This window comes from Perca flavescens, chromosome 4 (genome assembly GCF_004354835.1).
Source record: "Perca flavescens isolate YP-PL-M2 chromosome 4, PFLA_1.0, whole genome shotgun sequence".
Classification (NCBI taxonomy): Eukaryota; Metazoa; Chordata; class Actinopteri; order Perciformes; family Percidae; genus Perca; species Perca flavescens.
The window spans coordinates 3862444-3889357 of record NC_041334.1 but is presented as its reverse complement, the minus strand read 5'-3'; the positions used below and the strand labels follow the sequence as shown (position 1 = coordinate 3889357).

The following is a 26914-nucleotide window of genomic DNA, read 5'->3' as shown; positions in this document are numbered from 1 at the left end:
CATAAATATTGGCACAAAAAAGTCTTTCAATTTCATTTGTGCAAATGAAATTGCACAAATATAAGTAATTGATCAGTAATGAATTTTGTGAAAGATTATTCTTATGCAATATGAAAACCAATAACTTTTAACTAGAACATGCTCGAGGAGATTATCAACAAATTTATTTTAATGTAAACAAGAAAATTACAAAGTAAATGCATATTATATTATTTTTGTATATTGTAGGAGCCATTTGACCTTTTTCAGTAAATGTCATTTTTTTATATACTGCCATCTGGTGCCAGGTCACATGTAGTTTAGTCAATTTTATTTATATAGCCCAATATCAGAAATCACAAATCTATCTCAGGAAGCCGTAGATAAAGGTTAAAGAAAGAAAAGTGAAATGTAGAAAGAAGTAACAGGAGACGCCATGGGTCACATAAAGCAACTTTTAAAAAAAAGTTTTTATTGTTTCTAAATGTAGCACTTTCAGTTGATGTACTGTAGTTGCATGACTCTCGCACTTTTTGGGGTTGTATTCACGTGGTTGAATGCACTTTCTGTAAGTCGTTTTGGATAAAAGCTAATAAATGAGATAAATGTAATCTAAAGTCTGTCTCTAACATTCATCACCTATTTATTTTTTTGTTTTCAGAGCTCCAAGTAAGCTACATGCAATGACAAAATGTGGGACATTGTTGAACTTGAAAGCCTTCTTTTAACAGATATGTTTTTAGGCCTTTACTCAGTACCTCAGCAGGTTGCTCTCATTAACTATTCATATACTGTAGCTACGAAAAGTAATGCACTGGAATTCACATGTATTCCACGTATTTATTACTGTCAGCAGCACATTGACTGTTGCTGTAGGGAGGAGGTCTGGGTGGATGTTTGCCTCCTAAAACACAGATCTTTCAAACAGTGGAGAGGAGTTCACATCCCGGGATAACACAAGACTTTCACCCAGGAAAGGGGTGTTTTTGTCTCAGACACAAGGAAATAAGATCCAGTATAACTGCTCTATAAAACTTAGAGTGGCTGTATTGTAAACTCTGTACTTTTAGGAATGATGACTACAGATGAAGCCATCTTAAATTCCCGCTCCCTCCCTCGCAGAAGATAATCCTGTTTAGGGGAGTGTGGAGGAAATTGAAGGTCTGCAGTGACAGAAAGACTCAGATTTGTTCCATATGTAACCAAAATGGTGTATGTTCATGTAACAACTCCTTTATTATTTTGGATTGGCAACAATTGCATAGCGTAAGCTACATTTAAAAACATCACAACATCCCCACACTACATGTCACAAAAATAACAATGTCACCAAGGTGTAGTACACAGACGTTGATATGCGGTTTTGGATCAGTGACAATAAGTACTTAATTTAAATATCTTTATAAAACAGACCCGCCGTGAACTGCATAATGAATAACGTAAAAATGTAAAATGTAAAAATGTAGCCCACAAAAATATGCCACCAGTTTAGCCGTCTGGCCATCAAGTGTTTTAACGCATGCGTGATACAAATAGTGTAGGGAAACCGTCACGTTTTCTACTGCGTATTTAGGAGCATGCGCATATCGGATCGTACAGGCAGAACAGATCCCGTACCGACTGGCCCGTCAGCTAAATAAAAGGATACGGACACTCTTATTGAGTAACATGCAAGAAACATTCCCCCCTAAATGTTGCATAGTAAAGATGACAAAACATCCTTTTATTTCATCATTTAATTTGACAATAATGTATGTAAAATTGCCAATAGGAACATGTTTAAATAGCTAACCTTTGAAATGAGCAACATTTAAACCGTGCACAGGTAAAATAAACAAATGTAGGCCTTATGTAGGGTTAAATTACAATAACTACATAGACTAACTAAAAAAATAGCTAGACTAGAGAGACTAGAGAACAATTACTACAGTAAGCTATAACTACTGCATAATAAACATCATTGACTTGGAATGAACTTGATTTGCTTCATGTCTCTGGGGGATAGCTTCAGTGTAGTAAAGCTTCATTTCATGTACAATAAATGGTGGATTAGGTCACTCACTACTCCTTGTCCATGGTGAAACCCTGCAACTGAATGAATGGATGTGGTTACAGTGGGATTTACACACACTCTGTCAGGATACAGGAGGAGGGGGTGACTGGAAGTAGGCTGGAGATTGGAAGGCAACCTGTTACGGGTGAGGGAAGTAGAGGACCCAAAATGCAGAGAGAGTAGGCAGGCAGAAGGACGATTGCAGTGGAGGATTTAATATAAACAAAAAGCGGCAGTACAAAGACTGGAAAACTCACAAAAAGGAACTGACGGGAAAAACATAGGCAGGAGAACACTGACGCAGGCACAGACACAAGGTACAGGGAGAAAACACAAGGACATGGCTACAAACTAAAACAGGTACTGACACAAAACAATCTGACACAAGAAAAGGGGAACACAGAGGCTAAATACATGAGGTGATGGGTAAAGCAAACACAGGTGAGACAACAGGTGAAGCACATCAGGGCGGGGCAGGATAATTAACAAAGGCGGGAAACAGAAAACAAAGCTAGACATGACAAGACAGAAAGCAGACTATCAAAATAAAACAGGAAACAGGAACACAGACAGAAAACAGGAGGACAACTAAACACAAACGTGACACAACACAGGACACAGTCAAGAGGGGATAAACACAACAAACGGGGAGAAAACTAAACAGAAACCTACAAAACCGGAACCAGACAACAGAAATGAACCAACAGGTAACAGAAAAAAATGCAAAGCAAAACACTAAAACCATAACACAACCAGCTGGCAGCTGGCCGGCTTCTGTCTGGGAGGGGAATTTAAGATGGCTTCATCTGTACATTTGTCCAATGATCTGACTGTTGGCATCAGGTAAATCTTTAAATGGTACGTCAGAGATTTAGTATTTCCATAAAGCTGAAGTGGGACATTAAAGAACTGAACAGTCTCTTTTTTCCTCATGATTTGGGAGCTATTGGAGGTGATTTTTGATCAACTTTAGATTCTGTTTAATTATTACTGTAGGTGAGGAGGTGAATGTGTGGCGACATCCTTTTTAGACAAGATGCAAAAAAAAATTAAGACTTTTAAATGGGCAGAAAGCCTCGAGAACATGTAACGGAGTTGCCAAGGAAGTTAAAAAGAGGATTAAAACAACAACGTGACAGGCAAAGCAACAAGACCAAGTTTAATATTGGAGTGGCTTTTTCAAGATGGAAAGAGCTCATAAGGAGCAAGGATTTTAAGTTGCCTGCTTTCTTCTGAAAAGGTAATCCTGTCTATTTGTGTAAATTCAAAGTTTTATAGTTGCTTTACATCGTATAGCATGGTTGTGCTTTCGCTAGAACAACATCTAGGATACTTTTCCTTCCTTCCTTGCATCAGTGATGACGTTGCTTCTCTCCTACGCTGTAAACATCGCCTTACACTATTAATCTCATACAATGTACAGAATAACAATATTATAAGAATAACAAGCACTGATACTTTAATAACATTAGCTTGCATATGTTTGGGAACCTGATAGCTGATGTTAGCAATGCAATGGTACCAAAATAAGTAAAACTATTATTACACTGGAAGGAGCACTCACGGACAAAGTCGTCCTTCTTGGTAAAATACAGCCACCGTAGGAGTTAAAACACGCACGGAATGGGAGGGGCTAGAAAATAATATTCAGTTGGTTGTCATATACAATTTCACCGCTAGATGGGAGAAATTCTTACACAATGTAGCTTTAAAGTGCCCATATTATGAAAAAATCATTTGGGGTGTTCTTTTGGGTCTCTGGTGCTTCCACACACTTTGAAAAAAATCCATCCATGCTGTTTTGAGTAAGATACGTTTTCTGAATGTGTCCTGCCTTCAGTCTCCTGGTGAGCTGTTCTTAATCGGCTCGGACTGTGACGTCACAGTCCGAAATGAGCTGGCTGACCACAACCATTAGCTCGCACGATGTAGCATGCTAGCGTTGGCATGCTAACGCTAGCATGCTACATCGTGCTCAATAGCAAAGCACTGCTACAACACACACACGTTCACCATAATCTACAACAGAACTACTTACATGTGCGCCCTCATTTAGAAGTCTCCCAGCTTATCCTGCCTTGTAACTGACCAAAGTTGGAGAAACAGCCTTTCTTTTACTGTCACTAGAGTTAGCTAGCTGACATGCTCTACATCTGAGCTACTAATCAAAGATAGTAGTGAAGAAGAAGATGAAAAGAGGTCTCACTCTGTAGCTAAAACAGAAACCAGGTGAAAAGAGGATTTGCAGCAGTGAGAGAGAGCTGTGCAGTACAACAAAAATATGGTGTTTTTTGAAAATTAAACCATGTAAACCTATTCTGGTACAACCTTAAAATACAATTATGAACCTGAAAATGAGCATAATATGGGCGCTTTAAGGATGACTCATTCCCGCAACCCCTTTGATTCCTTTCCAGAGAAGAGCAGTAGACACGGAAACAAACCACATTTCTAATAACATCTGATGACATATCAGAAACATGCATAAACAGAGCCCTATAAACCTGTTAGCCCAGTGCATACCTGTGTGTTCAGTACCAGGATTTATTGTTACTCACACAAGCAACAGAGTTAATTATTTTGCTTCTCAGCTGATAAAAAGACGCTGGATAAAATGTATGGTAGTTTTAGAGCGATGGTGTTAAATGGTACTGTTTCTGGGTGTAATTGTCTTGTCAAGTAACTTAAATGTCCTTGATTTTATTTTGATTCTTCTTTTATTAATTTGATTTCACATAAGAGTCCTTATTTCTATTCCAGTCACTGTATTTGAAACTTGTTGCACTCTTGGTGTATTTTGTTCTAAATTTTAGTGTAATTGTAGTCTAAATTTTATTTGGTGTAATCTCGGCTACATTGAAAATGAGGGCTTGCCCTCAATTGTACATCCGAGAACTAAATAAACTAAAGGTTAATGATGATGATGATGATGATGCTGATGGTGGGAGCTTTATACTGACCCCACCTAACCCTGCACTCCCCTCGATAAGACAGCAACCCCAGATAGGTCATAAAAGAGAGGCAAAGTCCCTTCCCTTCTGGTGGACCACCATGGGACCTTATTTTAGAACAAAATGTGAGAAAGGAACTGAGTCTTAATTGCTGCTTGTGTAACAGGTGTGATCTTGTGTTGTGTTATGGAGAGACACCACCGACCAGTAGTACCAGTTTTGATTATGGCTGGGGATGGTGTCACACCTGAGTTGAATGCATTCCATTTACAAGTCGTGTTGTCATTGTTTTCATTAGCTCTAGCCAGGTTAGCCATTGTCAGCAATGCTAGTTGATAACAACCAATACTGTGTTTTTTTGTGAATACAAACAGCGTAACATGTCCACAAATAGAAGATTGGCAGGACTGTGTGTACCACTGATTTAGTGAGACAGCAAATAAACTGTATGTTACTACAGCTTTCACTTGATGAATGGTGCAGCCATGTTGGATTTTGAGCTTGATTTACTCAGAAGTTGTCTGACTTCTGAGCTTGAAAATAATAGGTCAAAAGTCAGAAACGCCCCTTGACTTTGATTCTGTTGTTATTTTCCTCCTAAACACAAATATGTGAAGTTAAAATGTGTTGAGCTATTGCTACATCTCTTTAAAAGACAGTGACATTTCCAATACTGCATATGCTTAATGGGCAGTGGTGGAAAATAGGTGTATACACTAGTACTGTACTTAGCAGCTCTGCATGTATCGGTGGTGATGGGTCAGGACACGGTTCGGTTGGACTTGCACGGAATGCATCAGTGTCATTGTTAAACCGGCCTCGTCTGGTTCTTACCTTACAGATAAACAGGAATTGTAGTGGGCGTGTAGCGACAGATCAGCTTTCTTCTACCAGGTGTTGTACACATACAAAGAGGGTGTGTGTGTGTGCGTGTGTGTGTAAACAGTGCCAAGTGTTCAACGTATTGCAGTGAGATTGCGCTTTTATTTTGGAGGAGACCCCCTCAACACCCCTTAAGGACACTTTGGTGTCCCTGGACCCCAGTTTGAGAACTTCAGCTTCAAGCTACACTGCTGCAGTCGCTGGTTGTTGTTTATTAGGGGTAAGTTGTTATTTAAATTATTATTATTTATTATTATTATAAATTGTTTTAGCTTCCATTTCCAACAACGTGCCATCTCTGCTGTCCTAAAACCAACTTTAATCTGCATTGTGTTCCACCTTTTAAACTGGCTCAGCAAACTCACGTCTCCATTAAAACTTGTGTTTTTGACAGTGAACTGTTTGGCACATATGTAGGTTTATAGCTTATAGCTTATATTCAGAAGACATATAAAGACAAATAAACTGTTGCATCACAACAGTTTATTTTAGACAAAAGAAAGTAGTTAGTGTAACTGTATGCAAGATTTCCACTTTCCAAGCCACATGAACAAAGTCCTTTCCAGAGACAGAAACACATTGAGTGAGATGATACAACAGTAGAAGTAGAAGATGGAGAAAAGAAATACCATATATCACATGAGACGATAATAAAGCTTGGGATATTAAAATTATACTCCTGCTAGTACTAGCATAATTGTAATAATGACAGGGACAATAATTAATAATGATTTGAGTGTTTTGGGCACTTTTATTGTGAAGGCCTTGGGTGCGACACCTGTATATAGGTGAGATGAAAATGAAAGTATAAATCAAAACCAACTCTGACTTTGTTACAGTAACTGATCCAATGAGTCAATGGACAACTATGGAGCTTCTTCTGGATCTGCTGTGTTTGTGTCTTTTGTGTTTGACCGGGAAAACACTTTGTGATGAAAACGGTAAGAATTATTCTACTAACTTAAGCCTGGCTCACATTACAGGAGTTTTAGGCCGATTTATGCCCGATTTACCCCTTCGGAGAATCTGAGAAAAAATCTTGTCGAGGAACTTGATCGGTTCCGATGTTCGCCGCAGATTATCTGGTAATGTGAGGCGTTCACAGATCGAATCTTGCACCTCCCGATCTGCTCGCAGACACATCGGGGCCACCCCGATAATATCAAACAAGTTTGATATCTAGGATTATAATCGGTTGTGAAACGACTATGATTACGTCAGTACTTCCACAATAGCCAATGAGAGACAGGTCTGCAAGGAGACAAAAGTGACGGAAACTTTTGAAAATGTCCGCGAAAGCAGCTGTTGTACGGGTCCAGTGGACAACTGAGTTGGAAGAAAGGATGGTGGAGATGTGGCAACAGCACGAGTGCCTGTTTAATGTATCATCAAAAGAGTATCATAATCGGGATGATAAAGAGAAGAGCTAGGGAGAGATCGCTAAAGATCTGGACCTACCGGGTGAGTGTACAAAGTTGCTAGCGCACTAGCTAGCAAATGTAAACATTAGATCTAGGTCCGTGATCATCTGCTACATTCAGGTCTAACAAAAGATGTATTGCACATACCGTATTTTTCGGACTATAAGTCGCTCCGGAGTATAAGTCACACAGAACAACTAGCAGGGCGTGGAGACGTAACTACACCGTTGACCAGCCCCTCCCTGCAGCACGGTGTTCAAGCCCCCACCTGTGGACTCGTTCCTCCAGCTCTGGCCGTCTAGCTTTCAGCCCGCGATTAGCCGATTAGCTTTCTTTGATTTCTTCATTGCAGTAAGAGTCACCTTTTCGCCAGTCTCCCTCACAAGTTTCTCCCTCATTTCAAACTTTCTTTCTGCTGCTCGATTACCGTTTTCGGCTGCATATTTTATTACCTGCAGTTTATCTCTTTACTTTCTCAGTTGTCTTTAGGAGGAGCATATTGTTGTACAAGCCTAGAGCGCCCTCTCGCGGCTGTAGACGGTAATGTTTTCAGTATGAATTAACATTTAAAAACATATTAAATTATATATATTTTGATAATAAGTCGCACCTGATTATAAGTAGCAGTACCAGCCAAAGTAGGAAAATGCGACTTATAGTCCAGAAAATACGGTAGTTTGTTTGAATAATATTATCTTCAACGCTCGTTTTATTTTCTTTTGTTTTTTATTGGTACAAAGGATAAGTATTACTACAGCAAGTTGCCGTGACACAGTATCCATTTTGTTTACATGCGCTTCCCCGTGAGATCGCGTCACGTGATGTGTTGAATCTGGCAAGATAATCTTAAGAATATCTTGTAGTGTGTGATGCCCCACTATTTTCAAATCTTGTAGTGTGAGCATGTTTAAGATTTGTGGGAAGAAAATCTGCAAAGATTCTCCTCAAGTGTGTGCTGCAACCAGATTTCAAAATCTGTTAGGATTTTAAAACTCCTGTAGTGTGAACCAGGCTTTAGAAGTTTAGGGCTCAACTTTTGAGAGGCAGGTGGAGGGAGAAATAAGTTATTTTCACCTAACCCTTCACTGCACAGGTTATTGATCTGATTGTTCCTCACAGATGACCTCGGTGCATTTTAAAGTTCGTTTTGGCATGCCGTTAGTTTTTGGGTTTAGCTAAATTAACCCGACAAAAGGTGGGTTAAGCCCCAAAACGAAAGGTTAAGATTACTGAAAAGTGAAGGGGAGATAATTCCAGGCAGCTGGGAGATGTTCTGCTGCTGCACAACAGGCATCGAACGTCCTGGCTCGCTATCGCGGAGATTTCCCCGACAATCCCCACCCACACCCGTCTCTTGCTTGCTAGCGTTACAACAAACCCCGTCCTCCCCAGTGTTGAAACCATCCAAAAGGTGACATTGATATGTGAAATATTTTGTGTTTTAGCTGCTGGCTACTGTTAGCTTGCTGGCTCACTAGCTAACTGGTCAGCTACAAATAAAAATCTAATCAAGAAAAATTTAATTATGTTGGGGAAACTGCAGCTATTTTATTAGAATAACATGAATAAACGTAACATGAATAAACTTGAATGGGTAAACTCGTCCGTGAACTGATGCATTCTAACCGGCAGCGAAAGTGTTTAACACTAAAAACTCCCATAATTCCACGCAACTTCACAACGTCATCAAAAGTCCAGTTTTACCGTCCATTGTTTTGGTTGAGAGACCCCTAGCGGCAGAAAGTTACATATTGTACGTTTAAAGGGGTGATAGAATGATTATATAGGGTATTTCACACTGTTACTTAAGGTCTCCTAATGGGGTATGTAACATTGGTACTGCACTACCGGGACTCTGCGGCCGGCTGCCGGCATAACTATAATATATTTACAGTTTGAATTTCGTAAAGGCACTTATATCACAGCTACCCCAAGGTCTTACAAAAAGCTAACAGTCTGATTTGAATTTTTATGAACGTGAGGGGTCTTGTTAGGAGGAGCAGCTAGCTAGCTATGTGTCCCATTCAATACAATGGGAAACGATTGTGGCTAGCTAGCTACACTTTCGGCATAACTATAGTCAATCGTTTGTTTACATAACTCAACACACATATCCATTATAAGATTAATTGGAACCTGCGGTAAGAGATTGCGAGCGTAACAAACTTGCTGACCCCGCTCTCAGTCACACACACCAGCCATTTAGCAGGAAGAGGGGAGTGAGAACAGTGAGCTGCAGGCCCTGGAGCTCTGTCAGGGCAGCAGCGTTTGGTAGTCAAGTCACCCAGAAAAGGTGAGTTTGCGCGGGTATTGAGCACCGTGGGATGCCGGCCGTGACGGAGCTCAATCAAGCTCACAGCAGGCCGGGGTCTGTGACTGAGGACAGGCATGGCGCCTATGTAGCAACCCAGGCAGCACCGGCCGCTGAACTCCGACACACAGTCGGAATAGCAGAGATCTGCGCGACCTAGATTCAGAAGACTACCTGATCTCAGGTCAGTTGTGTAGCCTATGTAAATGTTGGGGCGTGACTGTTCTCTTAAAGGTCCGATGACATGGTGCTCTTTGGATGCTTTTATATAGACCTTAGTGGTCCTCTAATACTGTATCTGAAGTCTCTTTTATATAGACCTTAGTGGTCCCCTAATACTGTATCTGAAGTCTCTTTCCCGAAATTCAGCCTTGGTGCAGAATTAGTCACTAGAGCCAGTCCCACAATGAGCTTTCCTTAGGATGTGCCATTTCTGTGTCTTTAGCTATTGAGGAGGAGAGAGGGAGGGGCAAGGTGGAGAGTGGGGGTGTGGCCTTGACCAACTGCCACTTTTCTCATTTGAAAGCCATGATGTCTCCCTCTCATGGGTTGGCCAAATTATCTGGGCGGCCAAAGCAGGGAAAGGGGAGGTAACCTTCCAGAACAGCTCATCTGAGCTTTCATTTTCTCAAAGTCAGAGGAGGATACCCAGGGTTCGGTTTACACCTATCACCATTTCTAGCCACTGGGTGACCATAGGCAGGCTGGGGGAACTCATATTAATGTTAAGAAAAACTCATAAAGTGAAATTTTCATTCCATGGGACCTTTAATACATCCATGGGCATGACAAAGGTACAGGTCCTGGGATGCTTACGTCAACTTCTAGCTTTGTTGAGATTCGCCTGTTTTTAGCGGCAGTTTCAAAATATGAGAGGGGTGTCAATGGGATTTTGAGCTTCTATGTATGTCCTATTTAACCAGCGAACTGTCGTTATTCAACTATGACAGGGTAAAATCTGTTATTGCAGAAGATTTGTATCTTTTTTTCCCGTGATTCCACTTCCTCAAAAACTCTTTATAACTCTAAATGAAGAAATGTTTTACATCAGGAGGGTGTCGCACACATAAAGTCAGAATCAGTTGATCCATACAACATACCAGTGTTCAGATCCTTTAGTAAAAGTACTAATACCACACTGTGAAAATCCTCTGTTACAGGTCCTACTTTGAAAATGTTACTTGAGTAAAAGTAAAATAAAAGGTAATTAAAGTAAAAGTTAAAGTACTCAAGAAGCTAGAAACATGACATGTTTTTACTAAAATGACTGAGACGATCAAAATAGTTCTGTCACTCAACTAATGATTAATCGGCTGATCATTTAATCGTGCAAAATACGTAATAAAATCCAATTTTAAATATATAGTTCTATAAATTAAGTACATGTATTAAAAATAATTGTGGAGGAGGATAAATTACTAACTAAACTCTTTTCAAAACTTGTGGAATAATGCTGGTGACATGTGTAAACATAGTGATAAATCATCATTTTATCTTTCAGAGCCAGCAGTCATCAAAGTGGAAGAAGGGGCTGATGCAATGTTACCCTGTTCTCTCAGCACCAAGGAGAACATTGAGTTTAAACTCTTTGACTGGAGGAAAGTTGCTCAGAAAGATGATGGTATGAAGGAGGTGTTCATGTATGACGCAGGCATTCATTACAACAACGGTCGTCCAGGTCAGAGTGAAGAGTTCAAAGGTCGAGTCTTTCATTTTCAAGATGAACTGAATCACGGCAACGCCTCCATAATCATCAGAAATACAAAGGTGACTGACAGTGGAGACTACACCTGTTATTTTCCTCGTCTTCAGCCACCTCAAATATTCAACATTGAGCTTATTGTTGTTGTTGGTGAGTACTTTCAACAGTCTATATACGACCTAATTTGTTTCAAGCACACTTCGACCTAACCCTAACCCAAAACCAGTCAGGTCTACGTATGAATCAGATTTAGTGTGATAATATCACACAAGCACTCTAACATACGTTTTGATTTGCCTTTTAGATGGTGTCAGACAGATCAGATGTGGCTCTGCAAAATAATTTCTGAAAGGAACTTGTTTTGGTGGAACATTTGCACCCCACGAAAGAAAACGCCACATAGCATATTAAATTAAGTTAACTGGTGACACAATACAGTAACGTGAGCTATTTAAATTAGCTGATACATGGTTAAACCTCATTAGGTCTTACCAGTGTATCTCCGTGTGTACTTCATCCACAGCAACCCCACCAATCGGTCCTAAAACGTCCCAGTTAGAGAGGAAATGCCGTAAACATATTCTTCAATCCCTGAAAGAGCGGCAACACACAGAGGGCGGAAGGCGACAGCCAAAGCCTGACATCTGGCGTGTGAGCCAGGTGCCAGATGTCAGGTTTCATCCTGGAAATGTACTTCTGTTGATCCAGACTATGGTCTTAATGATGTCGCTCGCTATCTAACACTCATGATTTTGTTGACTAATTGATTAGTTAATTTAATTGACAGATCTGTAAAACTAAGTTTCTCTACAAAGAATGATGCTAAAGCATCACTTTAGATCATCTGCTTACCAGAGATGTGCTCAGACGTTTCTTGTAAATAAGTCATTCAGCATGAAAACCCATGAAGCTGAGATCATTCTTCTATGTGTTGGACATGACTTAAAAGTAGGGAAGCACCGAATCCAGTGTTCACGTTTGGATTCAGCTGAATATTGGTCTTTTTGACGGGGATCGGTTTCTGCCAAACCTTAGAATTTTTTTCCACCAAACCGAACCCTACTTGGCTGCTGCTCCTTGGCTTACATTAGCTTTCTAATTTCACCCACCCAACATGCCTTCTGTAGTACCAACAACGCTTGTCTTTTACCGGGGAAATGTTTTTTACACACAAGAAAGTGAACAATTTAAAGGGGTGATATAATGATTATAGGCAAGGACAAGTACATTTACATTTCACTTGTCCATGCACAAAAGTCACTTGTCCGGGTAAAGATTTATCATTTTATACATTTTTTTGTGTTTTGCTAATGCAGAATTTGAACAAACCGTTGAAAGCATCCAAACTCTATCAACATTAATAAAATTCAGTTTAAACAGTAGAAACAAACATGTCCCAAGAATAGATTTCCCCTTCAACAAGAAAAAAAGGATCTCCAGACTCATAATACAAAGTTATACTTTGCACGCTGGTGATTCCTAGTCAATATTCTAAGTTACTATGTCAATATATTGAGATATTGAGTGAATATATTGAGATTGTAAGTCAATATTTTAAATGTTCTCATATTGCTTTGAGATTCTTAGTCAATATTCTGAGTTACTAAGTCAATATATTGAGATACTGAAACAATGTTGAGTTACTAAGTCAATATATTACAATACTAAGCCAATATATTGAGATTAAGTCATTATTTTATAGTTTGTCATTACTTTGATATTCTTTGTTTATATTCTGAGATACTGAATCAATATATTGAGATACTAATTCAATATTGAATATATTGAATATTGACTTGAACTTATACTATATCTAAAATAATTTTGTAGACATAACGTGTTTTTTTTTCTTTCTACAATTTCACTTGCTACCCGGCAGAAAGTTACCAAGGGATCCTTTAAAAGGTGTAGCTATTTTACAGTTGATTATTACCTGATATTTAATCCTGCAAGTCGCAGAGCTGAGGTTTTACAGCGAGTAGCGGAGCAGCGAGGCGTCAAGAGTCAAATTAACTTCATGCTTCATCCGCACAAAGCACACTTCTATCGCCACGAGTGACAGCTTTATTCGGCTCGTCTTCTGTGAACAATGTGGGGACGGTGTAACGTTAAAGCAGAGTTAGAATGCTAACGTTAGCTAACTAACACCGGCTGCCTGGCTTGCTGGTTTCGCGGTGCTTTCATGCTGTATTGCTTACAGAGAAGGAGCTGAACAGTGGGCTGGGTCTAACGTCAGCGGTCCGCTCACCCGCTGCTGCTGGGTCTAACGTTAGTTAATGTATTTGTTTCAAATCGGTAAAGTCAAATCTGTAACAAACGGAATGAGTGGCACATAATGTATAATGCTTCATCCACACAAAGCACATTGCTATCGCCACGAGTGACTTCTGTTTTCAGCTTGTTTTCTGTGAACGATGTGGCGAGGAGGTAACGTTAAGGTGGAGTTAGCAAGCTCATGTTAGCCAACTAACACCGGCTAGCTCGCCGTGCTTTCATGGTGCTTCGCTTACAGAGAATGAGCTGAACAGCGGGCTGGGTCTAACGTTAGCGGCCCGCCGACCCGCTGCCCGGGATTGTGGGTTAACATATGTATTTGTTTCAATTCTGTAACAGACAAAATGAGTGGCACATTAACGTGAAGTAACATGGTATTTTGTTTGAGTTTTAACTTGTCCAGTAGGGCAAGTAAATTTCTCTTCCACTTGTCCTACAAAAAATCCTCTTGTCCCGGACAAGCGGACAAGCCTTAATGTCGAGCCCTGATAGGGTATTTCACACTGTTCCTGAAGGTCTCTTAATAGGGTATGTAACATTGGTTGGGCTGAAAATGGCCTGGGTGCTGTTCTATGCTCCCTAATGCAACCCTGTGAATTGGCTTTACAATGAACGAGAGGTTTTCTACCATATAAGGTATACATAGGTATATATGAATATTTAGATGAGCTGCACGCTGATTGGTTGCACAGAGAGACACAGAGCTGCCCCCCCCACACACGCACACACACACACACACACACACACACACACACACACACACACACACACACATTTACACACACAGACACACTGTCTGTTAAAGTATAGACTTCCAAAAGTACAGACATGCCCAGACATGCCCGGGCGCAAGCAGTGCGAGCAGCGGCTGCAGCGCGGCTAAAACAGCCGAGAGAAAATATCAAACTTCATTTCTGCTCCAACAAATAAACTCATCAACAAATATTACTGTACAAAGCACCAGATAGACAGTTTCGTTACAGTTTCATCCTCCAGTGTGACGCGCACCAATGCAAAGTTTTGATACTTTCTTTACAACTAGTGTTGTTATATCGTTACCGTTAGGACATAAAAAAACTCCACCAAGGAATCACAACCCACCCTGTAGCTAGTCAGCGCGGGGACATTCAGTGGAGAGTGAAGCCCTGCAGACACGTCCTCTGCACCGCTGCCTTAGATCCACAAGTCCTGCTCCATTGTCTGATATCTACTCGTTCTAAACACCTTTCTCTGGGCCAGTATTCCGTTGTACAGCCTGGAACACTCTATTTACGACCGTGTTTCATTTTCAATATCCTTGAAAAACGTTCTTCTTTGTAAAGTACACAGCGCAGCTTGCAGCTAAGCTCGTGTCTGAGATCCTGACAGAGCTCCAGCTCACAGCAGGTCTGTGAAGGTGGAGAGGCCGACCGTGAAGGCAGCAAACCCGGCAGGCAGCCGCCGGCTGTCACGGCAGATTCTGTAGCTTCTCAAGTCCGACAGTCATACCAAATTTGTAATTAACCATCAAATTTTGTAAAACGGCCCATATTTGATTTCTACATAGTTGATTTCTCGCATAAAAAAGTATCATAAGTGAATTTAGTAATGAAATAGTAATGAGGTGAAAAAAGCTTCTGGGGGGGTGTTTGGCTCAAGGTCATGGTGCAAAGGACCCTAGGGTGAAATTACTCCGAACCATCACTTTAAGGCTTAAATTGTTCTTTTCTGTTTCTCCCTGTGCTTTTCTCTCACACTGTTATAAACATGTTAAAGCAGGGAAGGGATGAAAAACACATCCCAGTCTTACATTTGAATACTGTGATTGCCTTATATAATCTGTTTATCTGTTTCATGTTCACAGGTGCAGCTTTAAAACCATTTGTTACAATACTTGATGCAACAGCAGACTCGGCACTGCTGCAGTGTGAAGTTCATGGCAATCCCAAACCTAAAGTAGAGCTGCAGGACAGTGATGGAAACATCCTTCATGCTGAAGTAACACAGGACTTAGAAAGAGAAGGCAGCTTCTACATCACCCTCCAAACTACTGTGACCAAGACCGGCACCTATCGCTGTGTAGCCACACAGGAGGAAATCCAACATCAGATTTATGCTGAGACCTCTGTGTATATCAGTGGTGAGATTCTTCCTTGTGATATTTTAATATTTAAATTGTGTTAAATTGTGTTAATGTGTTTTTTTATAGGTGGAAATGTGTGTGAGTTTCAGTTCCAGTAGCAGAACTAATCTCTTATCATTTTAACACGTCTGACAACGAAAAGACTGACTGACGTCGTTTTTTTCCAAAGGTCTCCGTTTGTGCCCGCCCAGACTACAAAGCAACCCCGGAGTTTTCAAACAAAACGGGGACAGCAGAATGTCTCCATTTTAGGGGCTCGAAAACGAGGAATGTAAACGTGAGGCGTAAATGTAGCAAAAAGATATTTGTTTTTAAACCAAAAGGTAGTAGTGTAGATGTAGCCTGAGGTACCTGCACCAGTCTATACCACCACATATTCACCACTTGAATAACTTATACATTGTTTGCTGCAGTACATACAGGACATACTGCTCCACCTTTCGCATTTTCGACTCACAGCTGCTGCTAATGGGTATCGTAGCTTCCTGGCCGCGGAAAGTTTGAAGAAGGAAACATGGAGGACCACACATATTCAAAATCCAAATTTCAGGAGTCTTCTTCTTCGCCCAGAATAAGAAAACGGATATTGAAAAGAGCAAGAGATCGGCGTCATCAGAAAACAAGAGTGAACATTGGAGCTGCACACCAAATCCCAACTAGTTAATTATCCTCCGCAGTCTCCTTTTCTTTCTCTCTCCTTTCATGCTGGCGTGTCTGTTCATGATGTGAAGCGCGTGCCTACGCCACTCTCCGACATGCCCTCCAACAACCACGGCTGATTGACAGCAGAGTGATAGAGAAAGACATGGCCTTTTGTACACCTTCGCTTTTTGAAGCATGAAGGCTACCGTAGCTGTAATATGTACTTTGAACTGCGTGGCGAGAGAGAGTTGATTGCGATATATGATCTCAACGCTAGATGGGAGAAATTCCTACACATTGGACCTTTAATAAACATAAATAAAAACCTTATTTAATGTACAAGAAATATAGTAAAATTAAGGTGGCAATTATAAACATTTAAATCAATAAAATTAAAGTGGACATGGTGGAAGTTATCTAGGTTATGCGTTTTAAGTTGTGATTTGAATTGATGAAGAGAGTCCAGTTGATGAATGTGAGGAGGAAGACGTGGGGCAGAGCAGCTGAAGGCTCTGGCCCCCATGGTGCTGAGTCTGAATGCTGGGACAGTTCAAATTACAGCTGACAGTACTGAGGAAGCTTTTCTGGTTCAGGCTAGCGGGGAAGGGGATGGCAGCTGGGCAGACAGACGGGAATCTGTCAACACCCTGGAAGGATTTTTCGACGAGGAAGAATCCGATGGCTTGATTCCCTCGGATAACGCTTCCGTCACTAGCTGTGCCCCTCCCATTGCGGCCCCCCCCTTCGCCGGAACGGCCAGGGGCACCGTTTCAGTGGCCTTGCCCTCTGCCTCCACCCTCCACCGCTAAGGCTCTCTTCTTGGATCTGCCAGAGATCATCAAAAAGGCGGCAGACCAGAGAGGCATAGCGCTCCCGGCTGAGCTTCCAGCGGGGATGAGTGGGGATGTTTACGCTCAGGAGCCACCCTCCTTTGTTTGTGGAGGAGGCTCTCACCCAGCCCAGGAAACTGAAGGCTCCCATCTCTCGCTACACCCCATTCACTCGGGTTCAAGGCGACACAGAAGCGGGCTTCCCTTCAGTCCCTCCCCTGGAGTAGAACCTATGCACGGAGACGGCACTTCAGCCGTTGTGGAGAAAAGGCCTCTTTTATTTGGACGATTTGCTCATTCTGGCTCCCTCTCGGGAAAAGGAAGTTCTGCGGCACCTGCAAACACTGGGCTTCGCCATAAACTGGCAGAAAAGCTCACTGGTCCCCGGACAATCGATAGTTTACCTGGGCGTGGACATGAACTTGATTGTCAGGAGAGCCAGGCTGTCAGCCAGGCGAGACGCACTGATCTCTCTGCTGTCGTGCACCACACCACACGCGACGGTGTCAGCGCTGTCTGTGATGCGTCTTCTGGGCTTGATGCCCGTGGGTTATGTGGTTGTTCCCCTGGGCCACAAGTGGCGAATGCTGACCATCCCTCCTTCTCTTCAGTCAGATCTGGCATATTGGGGAAACCCCCGGACCCTGTCAACCCTTGGTTCCCCTGGGCAAGGTGATAATGATTTGGCTCCGTCTACAGTCAAAGCCTATGGGGCAGCCATCTCATCCTGCCATGAAGGCTATGGAGAGAGGACGCTTTTTGTGCACGCCCTGGTGAAGCGCTTTTTGAAGGGGGTCAGGCGACAGAAACCCGCTCTCTCACACCCCAATGGGACCCAGCCCTGGGGAAGTCTCCTTTCGAGCCTCTGACACAAGCCTCTCTCAGGTTGCTGTCACTAAAACCTTCTCCTTGCCCTGACGTCAGCCAAGAGAGTGAGCGACTTATGTGTGCTGTCAGTCTCGCCGTTCTGCCTCTCCATTAGAGGGGACGGGAGCGCAGCCACCTTACAGCCAAACCCCTCATTCACACTGACAATTCTAACAAATTCCTTTCAGACGAGGTTGTTTTCCCTCAAGGGTTTTTTTCCCCCCGCCTCATGACAATGACGCGGACGAAGCTTTTCACTGTGTCCGGTGCGTGCGTTATCACAGTATGTTTTATGTACGGCGGACATAAAGCAGACACAGCACCTGTTTGTACACTATAGGGCAGTGGTTCCCAACCTTTTTTCCTTGGCGCCCCCCCTACTCATGTCTAAGAAAAGCTGAGCCCGCCCCCCACCCAAAACCGAAGTTGAGGTAACTCTCGAGATAGAGCCTCTCTTTCTTTTTTGATACAGAGGAGTTATCAGCACTGTTTCTCAGGCATGTTTCATTCATAAAATAGTGATGCCGTGGGGCAGGAAAATTGAGGATACAACAAAATATATAGTTTTCATACAGACTTTTGTATACATTAGATATTCTAGGGTATTATAATTTGTTTAACATGTGCAAAACATTTTTTTTTACTTCAACCTCAAACCAGATAAAGACTCGCGCCCCCCCTGTGATCTTTGCCGCCCCCCCTGGGGGTGCCCGGACCCCAGGTTGGGAACCACTGCTATAGGGAACACTCCCAAGGAGCGAGGCTATCACCCAGGCTTCTAACGCGGAGGGGGCGTATATTTGTCTGCGGTCCTCACCCCCTCGGGTTGTGGTCCATTGGTCTTGTGCGGGTACCACGTTTAGTGTTTGAAAAATAGTAATGAAAATAATAAAATACATTTTGAGCATATCACACACTTCATTTTCTACGTTCTGGTAAATTACGCCTATGCATTCATCCCACCGCTGTTTTTAGCTGCAGATTTTTAGATTTCAGGTTTCAGGAACATTCCAACCTTCAGTTGTTCTCTTTGTGTAGACTGTGATGTCCAATCTGCTGTATATGATCTGTGTTACATTCTGGGTCTTTAACTTTTTGTCTTCTGTTTCAGAGTCTTGGATTGGATTAATTGTTGGTTTATTTCTTCTTCTTCTTCTTCTTGTTGCTGGTGTTCTAGCTGTGCTTGTATACAAGGGTTACATCACATTAAATCGTAATAAAGGTAAGTTCAAATAATGAATTGTATAAACATATTCATGATGAGCAGACAACACAACAGATTATTTATATGAATCCCATGTTTAGAGTCTTGCAGTTGTTTTATCTTCAGTCATTAATCATTGTGTTGGTATTGACACCAGAGTAGGATCGAGTCAGATTTTCTTTAAAGTGCACATATAATGAAAAAATCCCTTTTTCTATGATTTGGGGTGTTATTTTGTGTCTCTGGTGCTTCCACACACATACAAACTTTGAAAAAAAATCCATCCATGCTGTTTTGAGTGAGATACGGTTTCTGAATGTGTCCTGCCTTCAGTCTCCGGGTGAGCTGGTCAAAATCTGCACGGATTGTGACGTCACAAGCCGAAACGAGCTGGCTAACCACAAGCGGCTAACGCTAGCATGCTACCTTGTTCTCAATAGCAAAGCACTGCTACAACACACACAAGTTCACCATAAGCTACAAAAGAACTACTTACATGTGTGCCCTCGTTTAGAAGAAGTCTCCCAGCTAATCCTGCCTTGTAACTGACCAAAGTTGGAGAAACAGGTTTTCTTTTACTGTCTATGGAGCCAGCTAGCTGACATGATCTACATCTGAGCTACTGAGCATGTGCGAGTGCAATCAAAGAGAGTACAGAAGAAGAAGATGAAAAGAGGTCTCACTCTGTAGCTAAAACAGAGACCATGTGAAAAGAGGAGCTGCAGCAGTGAGAGAGAGCTGTGCAGTACAACAAAAATATGGTGTTTTTTGAAAATTAAACCATGTAAACCTATTCTGGTACAACCTTAAAATACAGTTATGAACCTGAAAATGAGCAAAATATGGCCACTTTAATAAAACTGTTATAGGATGTTATAATGTAGTGGATTTTATTCTTAATTGATTATTCTTAAAATTATTCATTATATTTGATGTAGGGTGTGTAAATAATGTAATACACTACAAGCTTGAACGGTTAAAATATGTTTGTCGTGCATAAAAAAATATGCCGAAATAATTAAAGTGAAGAAAAAACTAAACTGCTGGTAAAACTGCCTTTGTGGAATTTAAATCTGCTCATATTTTTTTTTCTGCCTTAATAATTACTAACTGACTCTGCATGTAAACATATTGATTAATACATGTGTTTATTTTCCACGGCTAACAGTCATCACAGTGAAAGAAGGCAGTGATGTTACTTTACCCTGTTCCCTCTGGCCCAAGGAGGACCTTCGGTCAATGTGGTTTATCTGGCAGAAAACTGATGATGGTCAGAAGGTGTTCCAGTATGATAAAGGTGATCTTTACAGTGACGAGCTTCCAGATCAGAGTGAGCAGTTCAAAGGTCGAGTCTCACATTTTCCAGATAAACTGAAACAAGGCAACGCCTCCATAACCATCAGAAATACCACGAGGGCTGACAGTGGACAGTACAGATGTCGTTTTCCATTAATTCAGAAACATCAAATGTTCAACATTAAGCTTGTTGTTGTTGGTGAGTACTTTTACTAACAGTTAAAGAAGTCCTCTCATTTAAGGACTGGAGCCTGGTCTCCACCTTGTTATCTAGATGCTGCATCTGAACAAACATGATGAAAACTTTGAACTCATCGATGGTGTCAGTTTCACATTTCTTAATGAAATATCAGCAGTCTGTAGTAGATTAAATCTGAGTGTGCACACTGTCTGATGTTGCTGAGAGATGCATCTGCATTTTGTTTTTGTTTCTTATGCATAGTTATAAATGTTTGTTTGAACTCTGGCCTCTAGTTTTACAGCTATACGTGTGAAGCCGAGAGTGAAAAGATGGGACTGCTTAAATTCATACGACAGGATGTTATAATGTACTCAAGATCATTTTATTCTTCTTAAAATGAATGAATATATTTACTGAAGGGTATGTACAAAAAAGTGTTATTACATTTTTTTTTATCTTTCAGGGCCAGAAGTCATCAAAGTGGAAGAAGGCAGTGATGTTACTTTACCTTGTTCCTTCCGGCCCAAGGACATTCGGTCAACACAGTTTAACTGGAAGAAAATGTCTCCGAATGATGAAAGTCAGATGGAGGTGTTCCTGTACGATAAAGGCGAGCAGCCAGGTCAGAGTGAGCAGTTCAAAGGTCGAGTCTCACATGTTGAAGATGAACTGAAACAAGGCAACGCCTCCATAATCATCAGAAATACGACGATGCCTGACAGTGGAGTCTACAGATGTAGTTTTCCATTAATTCAGAAACATAAAAAATTCCACATTAAGCTTGTTGTTGGTGAGTACTTTCATTACAGTTAAAGATGTCCTGTTATTTAACAACTTAAATATGTTGGTCATCTATTAACAAAATGCAGAAATTAATATGTTACAGGAGAAATAAGACTGCTGGTAAAACTGCCTTTGTGGAATACTTATGCTTACAATTTTGTCTCTGCCTTAATAATTACTAATTGATGACTCTGCATGTAAACATATTGATTAATACATATTTTTATCTTCCAGGGCCAAAAGTCACCATAGTGGAAGAAGGCAGTGATGTTACTTTACCCTGTTCACTCATCACCAAGGAGGACATTCGGTCAACACGGTTTGTCTGGCGTAAAACTGATGATGATCAGATGGTGTTCCTGTATGATAAAGATGATCTTTACAGTGATGAGCATCCAAGTTGGAAGTTCAAAGGTCGAGTCTCACATTTTCCAGATGAACTGGAACAAGGCAACGCCTCCATAACCATCAGAAATACCACGAGGGCTGACAGTGGAGAATACAGATGTATGTTTCCATTAATTGAGAAACCTCAAAAATTCTACATTAAGCTTCATGTTGGTGAGTACTTTGATGAACCAGTTAAAGAAGTCCTCTCATTTAAGGACTGGAGCCTGGTCTCCACCTTGTTATCTAGCTGCTGCATCTCAACAAACATGATGAAAACTTTGAACTCATCGATGGTGTCAGTTTCACATTTCTTAATGAAATATCAGCAGTCTGTAGTAGATTAAATCTGAGTGTTAACACTGCCTGATGTTACTGAGAGATGCATCTGCATTTTGATTTTGTTTTTGAAAGTAACGAGCCAAGAAGTTAACTTTACTTTTATGCATAGTTTTTAATGTTAGTTTGAACTCTGGCCTCTAGTTTTACAGCCATATGTGTGAAGCCGAGAGTGAAAAGATGGGACTGCTTCAATTCATATGACAGGATATTATAATGTACTCAAGATCATTTTATTCTAGTCTTAAAATTATTGAATATATGTAATTAAGGGTATGTAAATTATATAATGCAGTACAATAGTTCAAATATTTTGGTTATGTTTAAAAAATTATGCAGATACAATTATGTTAGAGGAGAAATTAGACTACAAACTAAACTGCTTGTAAAACGGCCTTTGTGGAATAATTCTGCTTAAATTATTTTTCTGCCTTAATAATTACTGACTGATGACTCTGCATGTAAACATACTGATTAATACATGTTTTTATCTTCCAGGGCCAAAAGTCATCACAGTGAGAGAAGGCAGTGATGTTACTTTACCCTGTTCCCTCTGGACCAAGGAGAACATTCAGTTAACACAGTTTCTCTGGAAGAAAGTTTCCCAGAAAGCTGATGAGGGTCAGAAGGTGTTCCTGTATGATAATGGTGATCTTTACAGTGACGAGCGTCCAGGTCAGAGTGAGCAGTTCAAAGGTCGAGTCTCATATTTTCCAGATGAACTGGAACAAGGCAACGCCTCCATAATCATCAGAAATACCACGAGGGCTGACAGTGGAGAATACAGATGTAGTTTTCCATCAATTCAGAAACCTCAAATATTCTACATTAAGCTTGATGTTGGTGAGTACTTTGATGAACCAGTTAAAGAAGTCCTCTCATTTAAGGACTGGAGCCTGGTCTCCACCTTGTTATCTAGCTGCTGCATCTCAACAAACATGATGAAAACTTTGAACTCATCGATGGTGTCAGTTTCACATTTCTTAATGAAATATCAGCAGTCTGTAGTAGATTAAATCTGAGTGTGCACACTGCCTGATGTTGCTGAGAGATGCATCTGCATTTTGATTTTGTTTTTGAAAGTAACGAGCCAAGAAGTTAACTTTACTTTTATGCATAGTTTTTAATGTTAGTTTGAACTCTGGCCTCTAGTTTTACAGCTATAGAGGCTGAGAGTGAAAAGATGGGACTGCTTCAATTCATACGACAGGATGTTATAATGTACTCAAGATCATTTTATTGTAGTCTTAAAATGATTGAATATATGTAATGAAGGGTATGTAAATTATATAATGCAGTACAATAGTTCAAATATTTTGGTTATGTTTAAAAAAATATGCAGATATAATTATGTTAGAGGAGAAATTAGACTACAAACTAAACTGCTTGTAAAACGGCCTTTGTGGAATAATTCTGCTTAAATTATTTTTCTGCCTTAATAATTACTAACTGATGACTCTGCATGTAAACATACTGATTAATACATGTTTTTATCTTCCAGAGCCAAAAGTCATCACAGTGAGAGAAGGCAGTGATGTTACTTTACCCTGTTCCCTCAGCACCAAGGAGAACATTCAGTTAACACAGTTTCTCTGGAAGAAAGTTTCCCAGAAAACTGATGATGTTTGGAATGTGTTCCTGTATGATAATGGTGATGTTTACAGTGACGAGTGTCCAGGTCAGAGTGAGCAGTTCAAAGGTCGAGTCTCATATTTTCCAGATGAACTGGAACAAGGCAACGCCTCCATAACCATCAGAAATACGAAGAGGGCTGACAGTGGAGAATACAAATGTAGTTTTCCATTCATTCAGAAACCTCAAATATTCTACATTAAGCTTGATGTTGGTGAGTACTTTGATGAACCAGTTAAAGAAGTCCTCTCATTTAAGGACTGGAGCCTGGTCTCCACCTTGTTATCTAGCTGCTGCATCTCAACAAACATGATGAAAACTTTGAACTCATCGATGGTGTCAGTTTCACATTTCTTAATGAAATATCAGCAGTCTGTAGTAGATTAAATCTGAGTGTACACACTGCCTGATGTTGCTGTTTTTTGTTTTCAAAAGTAACCAGCCCAAAAGTTAACTTTTATGCATAGTTTTTAATGTTAGTTTGAACTCTGGCCTCTAGTTTTACAGCCATATGTGTGAAGCCCAGAGTGAAAAGATGGGACTGCTTAAATTCATACGACAGGATGTTATAATGTACTCAAGATCATTTTATTCTAGTCTTAAAATGATTGAATAGATTTGATGTAGGACTTCATTCTTATCACACAGCGACACACACAAAGCAGTAGGCGTCTCTAAGTGCACCTGCTATTCTGGTTCATGTTTGTGCATTAACATGAACTTTATTTCCAAACAGAAAAGAGTGCATTTTGGGGCAGATCTGTGTAGATCAGACACCAACAATAAATGATGTATTAGCGGTAAAACTGTGATTGTGCAGCCTGAATATGATCAAGAAAGTTTCATTTAATTTCTTTAATATTGTTTTGTCTTTTTTATTGCAGCTTCAACTCCAGAGTCAGATGAACATCGTCCATTAATGAATGGAATGGATGGAACTGAACTTCATCTATTAATGATAGAAAGGCATTGATAATGTCTGTGTTGCTGGAAACATTTATTTAGTTTTCAGTTATTTTATGCTTGTGTTATATCATAATTAATAGGCTCATTGATTTAGTCTTGCAGTATAGTTGATTGTGTAACTGTTTGTAAGACTTGTACAGTATTCCTGTTCCAGAGGTGTGTAGAGCAGAGAGGACCAAGTCAACATGATGATGCTCTTATAAGTCTTGTATTTTTGTAGTCAGACCAAATTGCTGTGATGATGTGCAAAAAAAGGTCACTTTATTTATTTTTTAAATATTGTTTACCATTTTATATTTTGTTTTATTATTTTTTTTTATTATTATTCTTTCTTTAAACAACCATTGGTTGCTTCTGTATTTAAAAGAATGGTTAAAGGCCAACTCTTATATAGCATTTTCAGGTTCATACTTGTATTTTGCGTTTGTACTTGTTTCACTAGTTGAAGCTTGAGCTACTGTAACAGAGTATATAGCAGGACTTTGATTATTTAAATCACCAATAGAGGCTTCTAAACCAAATGCTACACAACCGGTTGGAAATCTGAATGTTTTAGCTCACAGGGATTTTTTTATGTTTCTTGTTATTTGAAGTTTTGGCCACGTTTAACATGAAACTCTGACATTATAACATTGTAGATGAAAAAAAAACATTAAAATTAATAATATGTCCTTTTTAAGGCTGAGATGTGGTATTGATCTTCTTATTAACTCAGTAAGAAAGTGAATAAAGTGCCCTGGGGGGTCACCAGGTAGAGCTGCTACTTTAGGCTGAGTCATCACCACGGTGACTTTGGTTTGGTCCACCACAGGGCCCTTTGCTGCATGTCATTTGTCATAGAAATGCCAAAAAATAAATTATTAGCTCCAATGTATCTTTACTTTTATATGACAAGACAAAGTCTGTACAGTACACCTTACTCTTTTCTTGCACTGTTTATTTTGTTAAGCGATAATATAGTACCTTTATGTAATTTCAATTTAAATGTATTCAAACTTTACTATTGAAAATCTTGAATTAAAAGTAAATATTGAGATTATTCTTTACAGTGTGACCGTGGGTTTTTTCAGCTGAAACTTGCGTAAAAGGAATAAAAGTGATTTGACTTTCTTGGGTCAGTTTCCTACCGGCAATTTCCACTGGATGCGGAACGTCTCCGGAACGTCGACGGAGTCATTAGGTTTCCATTAAAGTCAATCTGTGTATTTCCACGTCTGCGTCCCGACTCCGTCCCAGTTCCGTCAGTCCGCAGCCCTCCGCAGCAGATACGCAGAGCTTCTGTTTTTGACGGACGACGGAGAGCTCCGCAGCAATTCAGCACACGGCAGGAGACTAAAAAAGTTTCTGTGCTCGACAGGAAGTCGAGCACAGAAACAGAATAAATATCCGGTTAATTTTCAAAATAAAATACACCGTGCTCCCTGCGGATCATATTTCCCTGCACTACACCTTGAAAACACAGCACAGAACTGTTTCCCCTCTAGTCCTCTGGATGGAAACTAACTGTTGTTGGTTTGGTGGTTCTATTCTACGTGAATTCGCGACCCGGACCCGGTGGGTATTGACGGACGGCGGAGCACGCAGCAGACACGCAGCGGAGCCGGTCCTCAGCCGTTACGCATCCAGTGGAAATCCCCGGTAAGACCGCAGTCCCGACCTGAAAAATCTAGACACCACTCTGCTGCTCTATATTTATTCCTCCAGGTTTTGGAGAACGTGTGTGTGTGTTTGCAACATACTGGACATGCAGATAAACAGTGGAGAAGTGAGTGTGTTGTCTAAAAGTCTAAAGGCCAGTCCAAAGTCCTAAACCTGGATGAATATAGAGCAATGACCAAAGTTGCTTTCAAATTGTATCTACTGTACTTTATTTTTAGTGACTTAGTATTAAAAAGATGTAAACAGTGCAGAGTGTTTAATGTGTTGCAGTGAGATGAGCTTTTATTTTGTAGGAGACCCTCTGGACACCCATTAAGGACCCTTTGGAGTCCCTGGACCCCAGTTTGAGAACTTCAGCTTCAAGCTACACTGCTGCAGATGCTGGTTGTTGTCTGTCAGGGGTTAGTTGTTAAAAGTTAAAGATTTCAATTAA

The 26914-nt window shown here is 40.6% G+C and overlaps 1 protein-coding gene across 1 annotated transcript in view; it reads left to right on the top strand.

The window, feature by feature from the left end:
* Positions 1 to 26914, top strand: part of LOC114554975 (uncharacterized) — a 79656-nt gene that overhangs the window by 2916 nt on the left and 49826 nt on the right. Inside the window, exons 5-13 of the mRNA XM_028577089.1 lie at positions 6028 to 6085; positions 11099 to 11449; positions 15417 to 15692; positions 19146 to 19256; positions 20407 to 20733; positions 21179 to 21358; positions 21913 to 22059; positions 22723 to 22899; positions 23726 to 23902. Of these exons, the coding sequence (XP_028432890.1) occupies positions 6028 to 6085; positions 11099 to 11449; positions 15417 to 15692; positions 19146 to 19256; positions 20407 to 20733; positions 21179 to 21358; positions 21913 to 22059; positions 22723 to 22899; positions 23726 to 23902 (1804 nt within the window). The remainder of the gene's footprint in view (positions 1 to 6027; positions 6086 to 11098; positions 11450 to 15416; positions 15693 to 19145; positions 19257 to 20406; positions 20734 to 21178; positions 21359 to 21912; positions 22060 to 22722; positions 22900 to 23725; positions 23903 to 26914) is intronic.